The 21,965-nt window shown below is 43.0% G+C and overlaps 2 protein-coding genes across 2 annotated transcripts in view; both read left to right on the top strand.

Annotated features, from left to right (window-relative positions):
- TTLL8 (tubulin tyrosine ligase like 8) overlaps window positions 1-14,997 on the top strand; it is a 36,237-nt gene extending 21,240 nt beyond the window's left edge. Inside the window, exons 11-14 of the mRNA XM_035127743.2 lie at window positions 991-1,237; window positions 5,612-6,047; window positions 8,346-8,817; window positions 12,128-14,997. Coding sequence (XP_034983634.1) covers window positions 991-1,237; window positions 5,612-6,047; window positions 8,346-8,817; window positions 12,128-12,333 — 1,361 coding nt within the window. The 3' untranslated portion in view covers window positions 12,334-14,997. The remainder of the gene's footprint in view (window positions 1-990; window positions 1,238-5,611; window positions 6,048-8,345; window positions 8,818-12,127) is intronic.
- A 4,231-nt stretch (window positions 14,998-19,228) lies between these two features.
- The window catches only part of IL17REL (interleukin 17 receptor E like), a 47,743-nt gene continuing 45,006 nt past the window's right edge, over window positions 19,229-21,965 (top strand). The window contains exon 1 of the mRNA XM_088676976.1: window positions 19,229-19,409. Coding sequence (XP_088533102.1) covers window positions 19,314-19,409 — 96 coding nt within the window. The 5' untranslated portion in view covers window positions 19,229-19,313. The remainder of the gene's footprint in view (window positions 19,410-21,965) is intronic.

The following is a 21,965-nucleotide window of genomic DNA, read 5'->3' as shown; positions in this document are numbered from 1 at the left end:
CTATTCCCCCTTCGTGGTAGCATCATGTACACATTTTCCATGAGGCCTGGTGAATATGCACAATGGTCAGTTGTTCTGCACTTTAACTGTTCAACTTACATTCCTCTTAACATATATATTTTTAATTGTTGGTCAGGATCCTGGGATCCTGGGTGTGTTTCTGCCATACCTGCCAAGTTCCTGCCGGAAAAATAAGGGATTGGCAGAACGGAAGGAGCGCTGCCGCCATTTTGGAACTGGGCGGAGCATGCTCAGAAGTGACTTTCGATGCTGCTCTGCCCAGTTCCAAAATGGCCACCGCGCCGGAGGTCGCGCTCCTCCATCAATCTCTCTCTAATATATATTACAATGAAAATTACGAAACAAAATTGTGTGGGGTACATATAGCTAAATGCATTACGAAGTAGAATCAGTAAAATGTTCATTCTTTTCACTAGACAAACTCTTGTGAACCTGAAACTTCCTTCTCTCTCCCCCCCTTTTCTTTTGACAAAGTAATAATCATAAATAAATAAGAATAAAAATGTGCACCCCACCACCGAGACCATTCCATTGCAACTATCTAACCTCCCAAAATTTCAACACCTCTTGCGACTGTTTGACCCCTTTCTATTTTATTCTCTTTTTTATAATTTTTTATTAAATTTTCTGTTTTACAGTTTTGAATACTCATTTAAACAACTTTAAAATGTCAAAAAACTTCCCTTCTTCTCTTTCCATGGTTCATTTTGCATAACATAAATCCCTGGATATTTTATATAAACTAAACCATTCACTATTCCCCTATTACATCCATCAAAACTTATTTACACTGTTGAATTTATCTTAATGCTGCCAACGTTTTCAAGTGTACACATCCCCCCCCCACATATATTCAATAAACATTTTCCAGTCTCCTTTAAACGTATGTTCTTCTTGTTCTCTTATTCTGTATGTTAGGTCCGCAGGCTGCGCATATTCCATTCACATTTTTATTTTCCTGTCTTCTAGAAATAGTATGCAAGAACCGGCTGGATGATATATTAAAACTAGTGGAACCAACGGATCAGCTTCCAATAAAGGACCATAAGTGGGTTGTCCAAAAGTATATCGAAACTCCTCTATTGATCTTTGATACAAAGTTTGATATTAGACAGTGGTTTCTTGTGACAGACTGGAACCCGCTGACTATATGGTTCTACAAAGAAAGCTATCTGAGATTTTCCACGCAGCGCTTCTCCTTGGACAATCTACACAGGTAACCAACAGTTGCTGCTGTTTAGTCATTTAGTCGTGTCTGACTCTTCATGATCCCATGGATCAGATCACGCCAGGCACAGATCACGCCATGCTATAGTCCATGGGTAGGCAAACTAAGGCCCAGGGGCCGGATCCGGCCCAATCACCTTCTAAATCCGGCCTGCGGACGGTCCGGGAATCAGAGTGTTATTACATGAGTAGAATGTGTCCTTTTATTTAAAATGCATCTCTGGGTTATTTGTGGGGCATAGGAATTCGTTCACCCCCCTCCCCCCAAAAATAGTCCGGCCCCCCACAAGGTCTGAGGGACAGTGGACCAGCCCCTGCTGAAAAAGTTGGCTGACCTCTGCTATAATGTTTTTATTGTGTGGGACCTAGTTTGAGCACACGAAAGCAAGGGGTGAATAAATGTGTTGACATTGTTATGAGAGACTCATGACGCTGTGAAGCCAGTGTATGCTGATGATCTCATTTTTGCTTATTTTATAAAGCTGTTTTTAGTCATGACAGCAGTTTGGATGTCTCACTGGACATGACATTTTGTTGACAGAATAAGAGGTAAAAGGTTTGACCTCATTTTAATCCCTTAGTCTTCATCCGCAACAGAGGCAAAGCCTAAATATGTACAGTGGTACCTCGGTTTATGAACACAATTGGTTCCGGAAGTCTGTTAATAAACTGAAGCGTTCATAAACTGAAGCGAACTTTCCCATTGAAAGTTCCGGTTTCCGCCTGCAGGAATGGCGGACCTGTTTTCCATCTCTCTGACCTTTGTAAGGAATTTGGCGGTTGCTAGGGGAGTAAATGGCAACCCCCTACCCTCTCCGGGGGTTACGGAGAGGGGCCGCTGGCCCGCGATGCCCCCAGACCCACTCCGACTGTTTTTGGAGTGGGGGGAGCTTGGGCTGAGCACTTACAAGGGCCAGGACTCCCGGACGCTAATCTGCATGGCGGGGATTTCCATGGTTAAAGAAGATAATTAGGCTTAAATCTATGGACATACTTCAGAAGGAGGGAAAGAAGCGCTGTTTACTGCTGAGAAATTTATGCTGCCGAGTGAGAGGAGTCAAAGATTGTACTGCATCTGGAAGAAGGATTGATGGGGACGGAGCGATAAGGGGAGTGAGTTTTTATTTTATTTTTTTTCTTCATATCGTTGCCTCGTACCTTCCCGGACGCGATGTCCTGGCTTGTTTGGAGTGAAAGAGAAGCAAAAGACTGTGTGAGTTGAACCTTATAACTGTTGTTACTGAGCATATTTTTTTAAAGATGTGGAGTTGCCGATGAGAAAAGCCCCCCCCTAGTCGGACGGAAGGAGTTCTGAATGCGTTCGGAGGATTTATGAGCTGTGACGCACTTTAAATTGGAGCAGCGACCTGAAGCTAAGTTCAGCTATAGGGCAAGGAGATCCATTAATTTACCAAGAGTCTATGGTTTGATGTTTGGGTCTCCTGCCTGGAAAAGCTGTAAACTCTATAATGATCGTAAATCTTCATGGCTAAAAGCGAAAGTGATTTGAGCTTTTTAAGATGGCGCTACTTCGAATTGCTTCAACGCAACAGGAGCTCCATTAAGAAGATTTATGGGGAGGCTGGACTGATTAACTCACACAGGAGAAAGAACATCTGTGAGACTTTGTTTGATATTTATATCAGCAGCTGGGAAACAATCGTGAAAGTGGAAAACATCTATGTGACTGTAAGGGGAGGATCTGGATTATTATGAACTTGAAGGACGATTTGAACTTTAGAAAAAAGACGGCAGTGGACAGTTGCGAGGAATTCCCAATTTCTTGAAGCATGGGAACCCAAATAAAAAATTCTTTAGATGATTTGGCATAACATTCGGTCTGATTGATATATATATGTGTATAATTTGAAATATTGAATGTGATATAATTGGTTTTAATTGGAAAATTAATAAAAATATTTTTTTAAAAAAAAAAAGAAAGTAATGGAAAGGGAATTAATCTGTTCCAGGTGGGTCCGCGGGGTTCGTAAACCGAAAATTAGTAAACCGAGGTGTTCATAAACCGAGGTTCCACTGTATAACTAAATATGTATGAAGGTCCTGTGTGAGTGCCTGGAGGCGGTTGGAGGATGGATGGCAGCTAACATGTTGAGGTTGAATCCTGACAAGACAGAAGTACTGTTTTTGGGGGACAGGGGGCGGGTGGGTGTGGGGGACTCCCTGGTCCTGAATAACTGTATAACCCCCCGGTAACTGTGCCCCTGAAGGACCAGGTGCGCAGCCTGGGAGTCATTTTGGACTCACAGCTGTCCATGGAGCCACAGGTTAATTCTGTGTCCAGGGCGGCTGTCTATCAGCTCCATCTGGTACGCAGGCTGAGACCCTACCTGCCTGCAGACTGTCTCACCAGAGTGGTGCATGCTCTAGTTCTCTCCCGCTTGGACTACTGCAATGCGCTCTACGTGGGGCTACCATTGAAGGTGACCTGGAAACTGCAATTAATCCAGAATGCGGCAGCTAGACTGGTGACTGGGAGTGGCCGCAGAGACCACATAACACCGGTCCTAAGAGACCTACATTGGCTCCCAGTACGTTTCCGAGCACAATTCAAAGTGTTGGTGCTGACCGTTAAAGCCCTAAACGGCCTCGGTCCTGTATACCTGAAGGAGCATCTCCACCCCCATCATTTAGCCCGGACACTGAGATCCAGCGCTGAGGGCCTTCTGGTGGTTCCCTCACTGCGAGAAGCAAAGCTACGGGGAACCAGGCAGAGGGCCTTTTCGGTAGTGGCCCGCGCCCTGTTGAACACCCTCCCATCGGAGGTCAAGGAGATAAATAACTACCTGACATTTAGAATAACTACCTGACATTTAGCCCTGTTTAGGGAAGTTTTTAATCTGTGATATTTTAATGTATTTTGCTATTTGTTGGAAGCCACCCAGAGTAGTGGGGGAAACCCAGCCAGATGGGCGTGGTATAAATAAATAATTAATTAATTAATAATAATAATAATAATAATAATAATAATAACAACTGCATTTGATCTGGTTCCACCTAGCCTAAGTGAGAATGATCCAAGAAATGAAAACTTGTTTCGACTCAACCAAGGACAGGTCATATTTCATTGCTAACACTGCTGGCCATAGACATTTTGCCACCCAAAGCAGAACTCAATGGTGACACCCTCTCCCTTATTAAGGCCAATGCAAAGTCAAACACCAGTGCCTGCCTTCATCTGTAACAAAAAGTAAAGGACCCCTGACAGTTAAGTCCAGCCGCAGATGACTCTGGGGCTGCGGCGCTCATCTCGCTTTACTGGCCGAGGGAGCCGACATTTGTCCGCAGACAGTTTTTCCGGGTCATGTGGCCTACATGACTAAGCCGCTTCTGGCACAACGGAACACCAAAGCCAGAGCAGCGCATGGAAACATTATTTACCTTCCCGCCGGAGCGATACCTATTTATCTACTTGCACTTTGAGGTGCTTTCGAACTGCTAGGTTGGCAGGAGCAGGGACCGAGCAACGGGAGCTCACCCCGTCGCATGGATACGAACCACCGACCTTCCAATCAGCAAGCCCTAGGCTCAGGAGTTTAGACCACAGTGCCAGCTGTGTCCCGCCTTCATCTGTACCTGTTTCCAAAACTTTTTGATACTTTCTGAAGTGGTTTGCGTCACCCTGTAGCATGGCAAGGCTGACCCTGTTGTCCAAGGTTCCTATTGTGGCTCCTATTGGGAGTCACAAATCCACACCAAAACTGAAGCAAAACTGCTCCTGCAAACTGTAGTCTTGTCAGGTGCAATGCTTCCCCCATGTCTTCATTTTACTTAATATCAACGAGTAATTTTAATACATTTAGGGTTTTATTGCTTTTTAATGGAACTCAACAATGCTTTGACATTACTGGGACTTGAGTTTAGTCATGACTGCCATAATGATGATGATGATGATGATGATGATGATGATGATGATATGCCACCCATATGACTGAGTTGCCCCAGCCACTTTGGGTGGCTCCCAACAGAATATTTAAAACACAATAAAACATCAAACTACTTTAAGCTGTTTGGCAGTGGAATTTGCTGCCAAGGAGTGTGGTGGAATCTCCTTCTTTGGAGGTCTTTAAGCAGAGGCTTGACAGGCATATGTCAAGAATGCTTTGATGGTGTTTCCTGCCTGGCAGGGGGTTGGACTGGATGGCCCTTGTGGTCTCTTCCAACTCTAGGATTCTATGATTCTTTAAACATGACCAAACCTGGATCCAAGCCTATATCTTTAAGTAAGTGGGATGTTTTTACACTTCCCCTTGAATTTATTTTTTATAAAGATGATTTTCTTTCTACATTTCTGTGCCATGTTTCTGTGCTTTATGACAGCAATTCTTGCACCCCATTTTCGCAGCTCGATTCACCTTTGCAATAACTCCATCCAGAAGAACTACAAGAACGCACCAGACCGCAGTTCTCAGTTGCCATATCACAATATGTGGACGAGCAGCAAATTCCAAGAGTATTTGCAAAAGAGGGGTCTTGGCCACGTCTGGCGTAATATTATCTACCCGTCCATGAAGAAAATATTAATCTACACAATGAAGATGGCTCAGGACCAAGTTGAACCCCGGAGGAGTAGCTTTGAACTTTACGGGGCAGATTTCATTCTCGGAAATGACTTTACACCTTGGTTGATTGAAATCAATAGTAGTCCAACCATGTACCCCTCGACCCCAATAACATCCAACCTATGTGCTCAGGTTCAAGAAGACACAATCAGGGTAGTTATAGACAGAAAACATGACAGGAACTGTGACATTGGGCAGTTTGAACTTCTCTGGAGACAGGTAAGACCATGAAATGCAAATCTTGAAATAATCGAGGGGCGTATTATTATTATTTATTATTATTGATTTTATTTATTAAATCTATATACCACCCTTCATCCAAAGATCTCAGGGCAGCATAGCTGCCAAGTCTCCCGTATTCCCCGGGAAATCCCCGTTTTTCCAGCTGTTCCTAGCTGAAAAAACGGATTATTTTTTTTGTTTCCCCCCGGTTTATTCTGGCGCGGCGGCCATTTTGGAACTGGGCAAAGCAGCATCAAAAGTCACTTCTGAGCATGCTCCGCCCAGTTCCAAAATGGCGGCAGCGCTACTTATGGTCTGCTACTTCCGGCCCGGTCCCTTATTTCTTGGACAACAACTTGGCAGGTATGCAGGGCAGTTCACAGCACAGATGTACAAAATACAGAATGAAAACAAGGACAAAACGAACCCATCATCACCACTCCCACAAACATGTGTAAAAGAACATAGAATGTTCACCAGCCCAAGGCCTGGTTGAAGAAGAATGTTTTTGCTTGGCTCCTGGAGGTGTATAATGAAGGTGCCAGGCGTACTTCCCTGGGGAGAGCATTCCACAGATGGGGAGCCACTGTAGAAAAGGCCCATTCTTGTGTTGCCACCTCCGGACCCCTCGTGAGGAAGCCACATGAAGAAGGGCCTCAGATGATGATCTCAGGGTCCAGGTCAGATCCTATGGGGAGAGGGGGTTCTTTGAATTATTGCAGTGCTGAACCATTTAAGGCTTTATAGGACGCGGGTGGTGCTGTGGTCTAAACCACAGAGCCTAGGGCTTGCCGGTCAGAAGGTTGGCGGTTCGAATCCCCGCGGCGGGGTGAGCTCCCATTGTTCGGTCTCAGCTCCTGCCCACCTAGCAGTTTGAAAGCACCTCAAGTACAAGTAGATAAATAGGTACCGCTCCGGCGGGAAGGTAAACGGCATTTCCATGTGCTGCTGTGGTTCGCCAGAAGCGGCTTAGTCATGCTGGCCACATGACCTGGAAGCTGTCTGCGGACAAACGCCGGCTCCCTCGGCCTATAGAGCGAGATGAGCACCGCAACCCCAGAGTTGTCTGTGAATGGACCTAAGGGTTAGGGGTACTGAAATATACTCGGAGTCGAGAGTGAATTTCATGCTCTTTATTCAGCTCGTAGTCATCAAGGAGAAGAGAAGAAGAATGCCCTTTTCGCAAAACCATCTGCTTATATACATTATTTACACAATGGGCTTTGCATGAGTGGCTACTTCAGGGCTACACCTGTGGGCCAATCAGTATGTGGATTCACTTCTGCCAGCCGCCTGATTGGCTGCTCCTGCAGGCCAGTCAGGTTGCGGATTCACTTCCACCTGGAGTTGGATTGGGTGGCTCCTGCGGACCAATCAGACTGCTGATTCTGGATCCTATTGTTCTATGATTCAGCTCAGTACATAACAGGTACTTTTACCTTTACCTTGTTCAAAACCAGCACTTTGAATTGGGCCCAGAAACTAATTGGCAGTCAGGTCAGGATTGGTGTAATATGCTCAAATCATCTTGCACTGGTGAGCAACCTGGCCGCTGAATTCTACACCGGCTGAAGTTTCCGAACCCATCTTCAGAGGCAGCTTCTGAAGCCTCACCTACTGAAATTCCCCCTTCTATGAAACTCTGAAAGATGCAGGAGACACACCCTAGAGTGGCAAACGGTGCCGCTTGGCTGCCCAAGGCAGCCAATGCGGAGGCACCCCCTGGGGGCGGGGCATGGTGACGTGATGTCACAGCACACGTGTCAGGACGAACGGCGCATGTGCAGTTCATCCAGGCTGGCACTGCTGCTCCCGCGGCAACCTTACGATCCAGCAAGCGGCAACTTATAAGGCTGCCTCGCGCAAACAGCGTGCGTAAGTCTGCCCCGTCCGTGCTGCTTTTTACACGTGGCAGCCTTACGAGTTGCCGCTCGTAAGGTTGCCGTGGGAGCAACAGCGCCAGCCCGGCTGCTGCTCGCACACAGCCGCCCCGTAACGGGCTGCCGTTTTTTAACGGTTCCATTTGACTCCCAGAACCGTTAAAAAACGAAGGCGCGGTTTCCGATTGGCTGCAAGAGTTTCCTGCACTCAATTGGAAGCCGCGGAAGCCACATTGAACGTTCGGCTTCCAAAAAACGTTTGCAAACTGGAACACTTACTTCTGAGTTTGCAGTGTTCGAGAGCCAATTTGTTTGGGAGCCAAGCTGTTTGACAACCAAGGTTTATAATTGTGAGAACAAACCCATTTGTATAAGAGAGGAGTGCTGAAAACCACCATGTTGTTTTCCTCTACAGCCCATGTTGGATCTGCCGCCGTTTAATCCTACAGACCTTTTTGTGGAAGGAATCAATGTTAAGAAACTGAAAAAGCATATAGTTAACATCACTAATTTTAATTTTCTTGAACCGCTGCTGGGGGTAACACAACCTGTAACCGATCTAGAAAATGACGGAGACCAGGGGACACCCGCCAACAACAAACGAACTGTAAAAGGAAGACATGGAAATAGCGCTCCTTGTCCTTTGCCAAAGACCCTCAAGAAGTTGCAAGAGAAAAGCCCTAAAGTGAAAAGCACCTACAAAAAGCCTGCCCAAACAATAGACTTTCCTCGCATAGCTCATGGCCGTGGAGCAACCTCTGTTTCTGATAAGAAAAAGTCAAAGCCCATTGATGAGCCAAGCCTTCAGATTGGAAGTCAAGCTACCATTCCCTCTCAAAAGTCTCATTCACTGGACTGGACATTACTTCAGCCCTCTATAGATGCAGGTAAAATGAGGATGAAAATATTTCACATATATCTTTATAATATAAACCTTTTTCATATATATATATATATATGAAAATCAATATGACAATAAAATAAAATCAATTGATTAACAGATAACTAATTAGAGCAAATATTTGTTAAAATAGGAGTATTGGGGGAAATCTCTTTCACTTTGAAATTAAGCTCTACAAAGCAAAATTTGAATGGCTTTCTGCCAGTTTAACTCTGTCTCAAATAATCCTATGGAAATGACATTATTTAATTCCTATATTGGCATAAGTGGATGGAATTTGCAGGTGATGCTGAGGGCCACTGAAACTAGGGTGGGCATAGGATTTGGATGAATCCCAGACTGAAGCAGACCACTTCAGACAGCTTTTGGACTTGGGTTTTTCTGTTATCAGCCAAAGAAACTGACATTTTAGGGACACCAAGGAGGTTTTCTCTCCTGTTACACAACCGCCATTCAGAATTCTATACGTTTGACTTTTAAGAATTTAAGAAGAAGAATCCTGCTAGTTCAGGCCAAAGGCCCATGTTCTCCAGCTTCCTGTTATCACAGTGGCCAACCAGATGCTTATGGGAAGCCTACAAGAAGGACTTGGATGCAAGACTGCTTTCCTTGCTTATCATTCCCAGAAACGGCACTCAGAGACATATTGCCTCCAATAATAGAGATAGACCACAACCATTGTTGCTAGAAGCTATGGATAGCCTTATCATCCATGCATTTATCAAATCCCTTTTATGGTGGTGCCCATCGTTACCCCTTGTGAATTCCATTGTTTAACTGTGCACTGTGTCTTTCTCTTACCTTGTATCTTATCTTCCAACATTCAGCTTCATTGGACGGCCATAATTCCTTGTACTATAAAAGAGGGCAAAGAACTTTTGTCTATGCTCTTTCTCTACACCATACACAATCTTGTACTCCTCTAGCACGCCACCTCTTACTTGTGTTCCCTCGCCAAAAAAACTGAAAAGCGGCCACTATCGTAATCTTTCTCATAGCCAAGTTGCTCCAGTTCCTCGGTCATTTTGGTAGCCCCTTTCTGGAACTTTTCCATTTCTATATCCTTTCTGAGGTGAAGGAACCAGAAGTGTAGACAGCATTTCAAGGGCAGCCTCACCATAGAATTGTAGGAGTCAATTATGAAATTGGCAGTTTTGTTTTCCGTTCATTTCCTAATGATCCCTAACACGGAGTTCACCTTTTTCACAGCTGCTGTTGACATCTTCTTCAAGCTGTCTACTACAGTCCCAAGGTTTCGTGTCTGGTCAGTCTCCATGAGTTCAGATCACGCTAGCATATATGTGAAATTAGGATTTTTTTGCCCCAATATGCATCATTTTGCACTACATTGAGTTACATTTGCCACCCCACCCCCCCGTACACCCAGTTTGGGTAGGTCCTTTTGGAGCTTCTCATAATTTTTTTTGTTCATACCACCCTGAACACTGCTCATCCCTAACTGTTGATTATTTTTGAGCACTTTCTACAGCCCTCCATTGCAATAATTGTTTGGTTTTTTTTCCTGTTCTCCGGTTCCTATTTCTTAACAAGTTCCGGATCCATAAGATGACCTGTCCTCTTATCCTTCAAATTCTAAGCTTACTCAGGAGTCTTTGGGATGTTACTTTGAACATCTTAGTACTGTACACAATATTTACAGAATCACCTGTATCTATATGCTTGTTGACACACAAAGAACTCTCAAAGGTTAGTGAGGCAGAAATTACCATTGTGGAGGCCATGCAGGTTCTTCTCCAGCAAGACTTCTTCTTCTACATGCTTGTTAATTCCATATTTAATATTGCTTTTGACTAACTTTCCTGGAGCAGATGTTAAGCTAACTGGTCTATAATCTCCTAGATCCCTCCTGTATCCCTTCTTTAAAAAACTGGTGCTACATAGGCTACTTTGCAGTTCTCAGCATCAGAAGCTGACCATAGGGACAAGTCAATCTTTTTTTTGTTAGAAGATCAGCAAATTAATATTTGAGTTATTTAAGGATTCTCTGGTGGATGCCATTTAGACCTGGCAATCTGTCAGTTTTTAATTCACCAATAAGGCCTACAAATTTGTCTCACCGCCACTATTTGTCTCAGTTCCTCAGATGGTAGGCACAGGGAGAGGCAAATAATTATTTCAGCACTCAGCTACTAAAATCACTTGTTACCTTGATGCTCTGCAATTGGGTCGAGACGCTTCATCGGCTGAAGCTCTGCCCTTGCTCATGGAACCAATTTTCAGTTGTGTCTGCTAGAGACTCTGACAAGTGATAACTTGTTGACCAGAAACACCTAAGACCATTTCCAGTTATATCCGATTGGATGCCCTTCCTAATGATTGGCTCAAGGTCTACTTGTGAAAGAGAACAGAAGGCTCTTCAAACAGAAACAAAGTGGGGAAAGTGATATTTTTGACCTACCCAAGGCCTGAAAATGATTAGCGCCATTAACAGCATTAAGTGCAACGTAATGTTTATCCTTAATTTTAAAGGCAACTGGCTGCTAAGTTTGGAAAACTGTTGGGAAGCCATTGCTGGCATCTAGGTAGAGCAGGATTTTAAAATATGTTATTCAGAGGCAAAAATGCCCTGACTAATGCAGGCATTGCCAGACCCTCCAAGTGTCCCTATTTTCCAGGGACAGTCCCAGATTTACAGAAGCTGTCCTGGTTTCTGATTTGACCCCAGAATGTCCCGCTTTCCCTTAGGGCGTCCCTATTTTCATCGGAGAAATGTTGGAGGGTATGGTAGGATGTCCCTATTTTTATTGGAGGAATGTTGGCAGGTATGGAGTTATGCAGCCCCCAAACCAAGGAGATAAGTACAGTGGTACCTCTAGTTGCGGACGTAATCCGCAAACCACGATCGAGTGATTCTGCACGTGCACGAACCGCGCAGATCACTTCTGCACATGTGCGGACGGCAAACCCGGAAGTAAACACTTCCGGGTTTGCCATGTTCATAAGCTGAAAGTCCGTAACAAGAGCGGAATGCAACACGAGGTATGACTGTAACTATACAACCCTTAGAAGACATCTGAAGGCAGCCTTGTATTGGGAAGTAATGCTTTATTATGTTTTTATTTATGTTGGAGGGTGCCCAGACTGGCTGGGGCAACCCAGTCAGATGGGTGGGATAATAATAATAATAGAATAGGACAACCCTATTTTTATCAGAGAAATGTTGGAGTGTATGCATTGTTTCTCTGTAGAGTCTTTTGTAGAATCCTAGTAAAAGGAGCATTGCTAACTATGCAATTCAGTGTTGGTGGGTGTTAATATTTGCTCTCTCTTTAAAGGTCTGCAGAACAAAACCAAGAAGATTCCATGCCTAATTTGTGGAGATGGTTTCCAGTCAGAGAAAGCTTGTAAACAATGCAGCTCTTTTTGTGCAACTGTATTACAAGGAGATTCATACCTACCTATGAGTCCGTGTTCTCCTCCTGAAAAGATGACAAAGAACAGGCTGACCGTCCCATGTTATGGACTACCAAAATACCTTTGACTGTATTCAAAGTGCTTTGAGAAAGTGTTTTTTAAAAAGCCAATTCCCCAAACCTCAGACAGAGCTCAAGAACCTTCCTTGTATATAAAAAGAAGAAGAAAATGCTGAAAGGCCCCGTTTCTTATCAAATAGCTGTAGCCAATTCTACAGCAGAAATGCTGTGGAAAAGAATGGAAGCTGTGCTATTAATGCAAGTCTGAGAATTTCAAACTGATGTAGCATATCTTGCAAGGAAAAAATGTGTGTGACGTAATACGGATGGTTATTTTTAAATTGGAAAAGGTGTGTTCAGAGGGATGAATAGGATCAGAGAAGCAGGGCAAGGGCAGATTGGGAGCACAGAGTTTGACCCTTATTGTAACCACAGGACTTCAGGAACATGAAGGGAGCAATTCCCTGTGACACACTTTTAAAGGTATTCCTAAATGGTGAATTGACCTCCAGTAGCGGTGATGATAAAGAAGGGCTTGCTCCATTGACCATTAGCTTCAATAGTCATGCAATCTATGTGGGCAAATGCTCAAACCTCTCAGGTGCATGACTGCCAACGTAGGGGTGAAATCTGATATTGAAATGGCTAAGTCACGGAAGAATTTGAACCTCCCTTGCAGCTGCAAGCATGTACAGGAGCCGCCTTCAGGTTTTCAAAACCTTGGTATCAGAACTCTGGCAAACAGTGGCAGAGCAAGCCAATTGGGCGCCTGGGGTGGTGCCCTGCGCCCAGGGGTGGGGCCAGCCACCCGTGGGGCGGGGTGAGCCGGGGCAGGACGCTCCGCGGGGCTTCCGAGGGGTCTGCCTGCCTCCTCCCACTCAGCTGCCCTGCAGCTAAGGGGGAGGCGGCGGGCGGACCGTTTGGGCAGCGCAGAGCCTGCGCGCATCCAAGCCATCGCGCCTATTCCAGGAGAGATGCGTGGCTCGGGCGCGCTGCAGGCCCCGCAGCGAGTGCCGCCTGGTATTTTGTCACCCCCCCTGTGGTGACACCCGGGGCAGACCACCCCCACTGCACCCCCATTCCTTTGCCCCTGCTGGCAGAACTCCTATTAGAACTTGAAAGCATGGTTGGGCAAGAAACTTAGACTAGCCAGGCTTTGATCTGATTGAGAGTTTGGGGTTTTAATTCACACGCACATACAATGAGCTGAAAGATGCAACTTGGTTGAGTCATGTAACGAAAGTAGGCAAAGCATGTTACTACTACTAATTTATTACTTATACCCCGCCCATCTGGCTGGGTCTCCCCAGCCATTCTGGGTGGCTCCTAACTGAATATTAAAAACACTATAAAACATCAAACATTAAGAACTTGCCTAAACAGGGCTGCCTTCTGATGTCTTCTAAAAGTCAGATAGTAGTTTATTTCCTTGAAATCTGATGGGAGGGTGGTGCCACTACCGAGAAGGCCCTCTGCCTGGTTCCCTGCAACCTCACTTCTCATAGGGAGGGAACTGCCAGAAGGCCCTCGGAGCTGGACCTCAGTGTCCGGGCTGAAGGATGGGGGGTGGAGACACTCCTTCACGAGCATCATGTTGAAACCCAGAGGATGGGATGAGCTTCAAGAACCCTATCTCTAAGCTACAGAAAGGGGGGAGGGATTTTCTAACATCTTACATCAAACTTTTGCCCGTCTAGCCACAGTGGTAGTAGGACAATGTGTTTCCCCCCTTGAACTTCCCCACAAACCAAATAATTACATTTTGTCATGTAGAATGGGCTGGAGTTGCAGAAAATCCCACCTCAATATAGCAAGGACACCAAATTACAGAATGTTTAAATATGGTTGGGTACTAATTATGGACTAGGTTGCAGTCTACTGAGTAGGTCAACTGGGGACAAGAAATAGGAGCAAGTCTCTCCCTAAACAGCAAAGAGAAAAGATTTGTAAATAGAAAATGGCCACCCCTTGCCACAGAGCTTTTGGAAAACAGAATTCAGAATTACAGAATTCAGAATTCAGAAAACAGAATTACAGTTCTTTCATTAAAGTTTTTTTTAAAAAAAGCTTTAAAAGTGCCACCTGTAGCAGAGATTTGCATGAACCAGTCATGTTATATATTCCAAACTCTTTTAAAATGTCTCAAATGGAACAACATTTATACCACACCTTATATCATAGTTCTACTGTAACTGTGTGGTCCTTTTAGACTAAGCAGCATCTTCTATGGAGCCTCTCCCAGACTTGCATACTGTACTTGCTACATTAATGGATACACAGAAATGTCATAAATTATCGTAGTGTTCATGGAAAGGTAGCCTAGCAGCAGCTGTGCTGTGCATTTTATATTGCAGTTCTGTTGTTGTATTGAAGTATCAAATAGCAAGCTGTACAAACTAACAGCCTGTATTCTTTTATTTTGGTAGACGAACTGTGCACCAGACTAGGCCTTATGTCATAGGGTTGCTATATTTCAAAATGTAAAAACCAGGACACCCCGATAGTTGTTGAGCTTTTTCAATCAATCAATCAGTAGCTGAGCTGGGTTTCACACAGCCACAAAACCAAAACCAAAAGAGCCGCAGAAGCAAAAACACAAAATAAATAGCAAAAAGAGACAGCCCTCAGCGTAACACTCAAAATGGAAGTGTGGCACTCAAATCGGAAGTGTAACCATCAAAACGGAGCACGTTCAGCTTCCAAAAAAAGTTCACAAACCGGAACACTTACTTCCGGGTCTGCAGTGTTCAGGTTCCAAGTTGTTTGAGTACCAAGGCGTTTGGGAACCAAGGTACCACTGTAAAGAATAATATACGTAATTAGGCCAAGGAGCACCCCAGTTTTCAAGCTATTCAGTTTCAGTGCAGGATTCCAAAAGCTTTGCTATATATCAGTTATCCGTATCCCAGTGGTCTCAAACAGTAAGCCCTGTCTGTGGAGCACTGATGACAGGGTAAGACCACAGACTTGGGCACACTTGCCAAGGAATGAGTTCCATTAAATTCAAATTGGCTTGCTTCTGGTCGACATATATAGAGTTACACTGCAAGGAGGTGTTTCTGTACTAAGAGAAGCCGTATCTGTGGAGCTAGATTTGCTGATTCAGACAGCAGGTGGCACCAGGCATTGTATGACGGCTCCGTTTCACTGATCTAGGAACAGAGAAAACTGCCTTATAGCAAGTCAGAACGCTAGACTATCTTTCAGGGTAAAAGGTAAAGGAAAAGGGACCCTTGACCGTTAGGTCCATTCGTGGACGACACTGGGGTTGCGGCATTCATCTCGCTTTACTGGCCGAGGGAGCCAACATTTGTCCACGGACAGTTTTTCCAGGTCATGTGGCCAGCATGACTAAGCCCCTTCTGGCGAACCAGATAGATCTTAGTGAAGATAATATAGGCTATTAGCGTAAGAATCAGGATTGGAATGAAGAGATAGTTGATGTAAAAGTTAAGTAAAAAGTTAATAAGAAATGGATTAATTAAATTAATAGTTGATTTTTAGATGACGGTGATTAAACTGCTAAAGATGTATTATAATGAAATTCGGAAGGAAGGAATCGAAGGAAGTCAGTTGATGATGATAACAGAAAAATAGGTTTTATAGAAGAAATATTTGTATATGTTTTATATGTTTGTATGTATTGTTTGTGTTGATGTATTTTTGTGTATATATATATATATATATATATATATATATATATATATATACACACACACACACACACACACACACACACACACACACAGTGGTACCTCGGTTTATGAACACAATTGGTTTCGGAATTCTGTTCATAAACTGAAGCGTTCATAAACTGAAGCGAACTTTCCCATTGAAAGTAATGGAAAGTGGATTAATCCGTTCCAGACGGGTCCGCGGAGTACTCAACCTGAAGCGTACTTAACCCGAAGCATGGGGGTAATTGGTTCCGGAAGTCTGTTCATAAACTGAAGCGTTCATAAACTGAAGCGAACTTTCCCATTGAAAGTAATGGAAAGTGAATTAATCCGTTCCAGATGGGTCTGCGGTGTTCATAAACTGAAAATTCGTAAACCGAGGTGTTCATAAACGGAGGTTTATGTATGTATGTATGTGTGTGTGTGTGTGTGTGTGTGTGTGTGTGTATATATATATATATATATATATATATATATATATATATATATATATATATATATATATATATATAAGAAACTGTCCCTACGTGTTTTATTTCCCCAGGAAATAATAGTGTTGGGTATCGTGGTGGTCCTGAATGAGAAAATGATGATCATTGCCTCCTTTTCTTGCACCGCAGTCCCAGTCCAGATACCTACCCTTCTCCACACATTTTTTTTTCATATCCAGTTTGTGCCTAAGGCTGCCACCTCAATCCTTGCTCAACTGGGAGCAAGTCCCACTGAATTCAACAGGACTTCTGAGTTGACATACTTACTGTCTACTGTCATAGCAAAAGAATGTTCTGGCTGAGACTCTGAATATCTTTCACATGATGTACAGAGGTGTATTGAACAACCTCTAGGAAAACGTGGCATTTGCACTAATCACAGTTCTACCTGAGGCTCTCATTGTAGCAGAAGACAATTTGAATGTGTGGTCTTCTGATCAGTATTTTTTTTAAAAAATTATTTATACTTTTCAGGTTTATACATTTCGTTAATTTTACAATCATTTTAACATTTCAAAGTTTGACTTCCTTCCCCCTCTTTCTGAGGTTCCTTAAATTTTTTTAAATATCTTCTGCATATCCAATTTCATTTAATTATCTACTTTAAATATATATTCTTATGAAACTGCAGGTTATTACAATAATCCTGCCAATGTTTTTATCTGTTTGCAATTTATCTGTAAATATTCAATAAACGATTTCCGTTCTTTTATAAAAAAAATTGTTATCTTGATTTCTTATTATTCTGGTAAGTTTCGCCATTTCTACATATTCCATAAGTTTTTGTATCCATTTTTCCTTTGCTGGGACTTCTGCTTCTTTTTTGGGCAAGTAGCATTCTTGCTGCTGTAGTAGCATACATAAATAAATTTCTATACAATTTAGGTAGTTATGTCCCTATAATTCCCAAAAGAAAAACTTCTGGTTTTTGTTTTTGTTTTACAAAGGTTATTTTGAACATCCTTTTCAATTCATTATATATCATTTCCCAGTAAGCTTAAACCTTACTACAAGAACACCACATATGATAAAAAATAACCTTTCTCTTTACATTTACAACACTTGTTTAATTTAGATGTGTACAAAAGTACAAAGATTCACAAAATGTTTAAGGGTATGCGTCCCACCAGAAAAAAAGCCATTATTGTACCCCCAGTTTAATTATGACAATTCCGTTACCAATTTCCCGACTATATCCAATTAGCCAATTTTTCTTTCTTTCCTGAGTGCAATTTAGTTACACTAGGATGCCATGCCAGCATACTTTCATTTTAAAACTTTCTACCTTTTTATCTTCCAGCCGTGCTTGCTGTGCTAAACCACTGCCTGTTTCTCACAAAAGCCATAGCTGCCAAGTACCCCGTTTTCCCCGGGAAACCCCCCATTTTTACTTACCTTTTCCCGGTGGTCCCCCGTATCACTTCGTCTCCTGTTTTTCTCTGTTATTTTCTCCTGCCGGCGGCCATTTTTTTCTTTCCGATTTGCCCTTCTATGGGCACCAAAAATTCGCTTGTACGCCTGTCTGGAAAGTCGCTTGTACGCCTGTCCGGAAGTGCATAGACGTGACTTCCGGTGTCGGCGGCGGCCATTTTTGGTGCCCATAGATGGGCGGAGCGACACCGGAAGTTGCGTCGACGCACTTCCTGACATGCGTACAAGCGACTTTCGAAGCCAGCGGCGGCCATTTTTGGTGCCCATAGAAGGGCAAAGCGACACCGGAAGTTACGTCGACGCAACTTCCGGTGTCACACGGCTGCCGGTCCCGGATTCTGCAGTCCGGGACTTGGAAGGTAAGAAAAGCATAACGCTGGTGTCTGGCCGCCATAGGAAAGTGTTATGTACTAAGCTTGCATCCTGGAACAATAGGCAAGTAGGATCCTAGAATGCAACAACTGTAATTGGCTTGCAGGAGAAGACCAAACAGGCTCCAGGAAGAAGTTACTCAGCCTATTAGGCTGGTAGGATCATAAATACAACAACTGATTGGCCTGGAGGAAAAGACCAATCAGGCTCCGGAGGAAAGCAGAACCAGCCAATCAGATGGGACTCATTGTGTAAATAATGTATATAAAAGCCTGAGGTTTGGGGGGCATTTCATTCACTGTTTTACAAGCCGCAATAAAGAGCATGCAGTCACTACAGGACTCCGAGTATATTTCAGAAAGATTTGGGAGTGGCTATGTCACTTAGAAATTGATATATTTTGGCACATTGCCAAGGGACTTTTGTGCTCTAACGCATTAGAAGCATGAGAAAAGAACTGGAATGCTCATGGCATTGAAAGCGAACATGAATCCTTGATTGTTGTTGTTTTTGTTTGTCTTTATTGTATTTTTGTTATTTGTATTTTTGCCAGTGCGCATTTTTGATATTGTGTTTAATTTTTGAAAACGAATAAAAAGTATTTAAAAAGAAAGAAAGAAAGCGAACACGAATCCTTGCATAACCCCCTATCTCTGTGCTCACACTTTTTTCAACTCATGGTAATAACTTAAAGTTTTACAACCAAAATCATGATTACGGCAAAATATTTACACAGTGACTCAAAACAATAGTAAAAATTTCTCTGACTAAGCAAGTTTGATTCAAAATTTAAGCTATTTGGAAGATGACTGTCTGGGACTTAACTTCCAGAATCTTGTGAGTCATCTGGCTGGAGTAAGAGTTGTTTTAAAATACAAGGGGGGTTGTTGGCTTTTTTATTTAAAAAAATCGGCCTTGCATGTTCTTGTTTTTTTTTAAAGAGGAGGAGTCAAGCTGAAAGATAATAAGGAGGTGCTTGAAGTCATCATATCACAGTATTTAAACTTAGTTTCTCAGAGTGGAACAGCTGTTTCTACAGGATAAATCAAAGGGTAGCTTTTTTTTATAAAAATAAAGATGCTATTTAAGGTGCAGATTTTTGCAATGTTTTGGGGAGTTTATGGCTATCAGCTCATTCCCAGGATTGAAGATTGTGGACTGACATGTTCTCAGGTATGTTACAATTTGCTCTATATCTGTTGTCTCTGAATAAGTAAATTAAATGCTGATAACTAGAAGCACCTGATATACTCATGAAAAAACTTCTTACATGTACCAGTTTTCAGGTGGGGGCTGTGGATTTCAACAAAAAGAAATATATATTCCATTGACCTTTCCCTAAAAATGTAAAATGAAAACATAGGGCAATAGCCAATGTTAATTATACTCTGAGCAGACCCATTTGAATTAATAGTCTGTTCTGGATATGACCAGCATTCAGAGAGAAACCCATACAGTGTGCCAAAAATTCATAGATACATTTTTGTGGCTGCAAAAGAAAAATAACTGTATTTTGAAGTTAGTAATGCTGAACTCTTTCTGGTTATGTTTGATACTAAACACTTAGTAACACAAGCTTTCAGGAATTGTTATTTCCAAATAGTAAAAATATAAAAGAGGAAATGAGAGAGAAAAATCAGACAGATATAATTCAGTCCGTATTAGGATAGTGTGGTCATATTTGACACTTTGATGCTGGTCATATTTGACACTGATGAAATTAACAAAACACTTGTGCCTAAACAGAGCACATAATTGTTTTATATCCTCACCGACTATCTGCTTTCATATCAAGTGCTCGTGGATTTATATATGATCAATAAACTAATTTAGGTCAAAACTTTAAACGCATTTATTCATGTGGGCTTGTGCTGTGTATTGGATATAAATGAGATGTAAATAAACGGCACCACTACAACCCTGTCATTTTCAGATTGAATGACTGTTTTAAGAATACTGACTTTTAAAGGTATCTCCACTTGGGGGCAGTCCTGCAGATATGCTGAAATAGAATACAATTCGAGTAGTGAAACAAGGCTGAGCGGTTTATGAAAGCAAAGTTTTCAGCTGAGAGCCAGACAGTGTTAAGAAGGGCAGAGTTTGCTAACAGCAGGTAGCTGCAACAAAATGTTGCCATGCATCCTTTCTCATAACAGGATAGGGTTTCTGCTAACCAATTCTTCCAATAACTCCCTCCCCTTTTAAATGATTGATCCTCAGCACTGTAAGGCTATTCAGCATGGACAAAGGACTGGAACTCAGTTACAGATTTCCATGTCAAAGATGCCAAGTTCAGTACCTGTCATTTCTAGGACTGGGGAAGTCTGAAATCTTGAAGTGTTCAGGTAGATGGTGGGATTTGTGTCATCACATTTACAGGGGGAAAAGGCTAAACTCACTGGGTAGTTTTAAAAGTTTGGAACAAACTGATTTCCTTCTGGAAAACTGTCACGAATCTATTACGATTACTCTTGTTGGATAACAGGAGTCATTTCTCGAAGGGCTGATTCATCCTTCGTTTTGGGTGTCTTGCGGCATGTTGACTCCCTGCTGCTGAATGTGACTTGCTCTCATTGAAAGTTATTGCGAGGTGATGACATCTGGCGATATGTCGAAATCTCATTGCTATTAAGCTATATATAACGGCTCCTTCACACGTGCAATTCATCAAGTGACGCACACAGTTGTTAATTTCTTATACAATAACTAGGGTTTTTTTAAAAATAAAATAAAATAGAAAATGAAATGAAACATTTTCCAAAACTCAAACAGAGCGCACTGAGTTGAGTTCCAGCAAATATGTCATGTCGTAGTCAGATATTGTATACCTAAAGACTGCAGTGCCCAAATTCACCCTTAAAGATACCTTTCTTGAGCAACTTGTGTCATGTGGGAGTTTTGTTCATATGGGATAGAACATGGAAGAGAAATCAAAATTACATTGTAGCCAGTGAAGATTTTATACCTGTGTTAAAACAGAGGTAGCAAACATCAGGGCTTTTTAAAGTTTGGGAGGGCAGTGGTATACTGTGTGTTGGGACAGAGGAGCAATGGCCCCGGGTGCAAAAAAAGGCACCCCCACAACAGTCTCCTTTATGTGACTGAGTTCCTGCTGCCTTCTGGAGCAATGGAGAGGCAAGTCATGCCTGCACTGGTCCTTTGGGTCTGGGGTGGTGCCTCCTTTTCCTTGTGGTCAGCGAGAGGACACCCCAGGGCTGGTCAAGCCGGGAGAGCTGCCAAGCTGTGTGGCCACCACCACCAAGGGGGCACAACACTTGCCCCACCCCGGGCACTAGCAACCCATGCTATGCCACTGGCAGGGAGCAAACTATTTGGACTAGAAAGCAACCCCGCTCCATCATAAGCAAGCAATTCATTCATTCAGGAAGTGTCTACTGATGAGAATGCCCTTGGATACATGTTTGAAATGCAGAACAAGTCCAAATTGACAGAGGAGTATTGGAGGATAATCATCTTAGGTTTAAGCACCCAGCAGTAAGACATTGCACTCATTAAATCAGTGGTTAAATTATCCCCTCTGCCATAATTTCAAATGTTTTAAAAATACATTAATAGAAGGGCTCTTCCCCCCCCCCAAGCTGGAGATAACCTCCCAGGAGGGGGCCATCTGGCACCTCTTTCCCTAGAAAAATAGCACTGGTTTAAAGTATAGTCCGACCCAGGTGGCGCTGTGGTTAAACCACTGAGCCTAGGGCTTGCCGATCAGAA

Source organism: Zootoca vivipara, chromosome 9 (assembly GCF_965207765.1).
Source record: "Zootoca vivipara chromosome 9, rZooViv2.hap1.1, whole genome shotgun sequence".
Lineage (NCBI taxonomy): Eukaryota > Metazoa > Chordata > Lepidosauria > Squamata > Lacertidae > Zootoca > Zootoca vivipara.
This window is presented reverse-complemented; position numbering and strand designations above follow the sequence as displayed.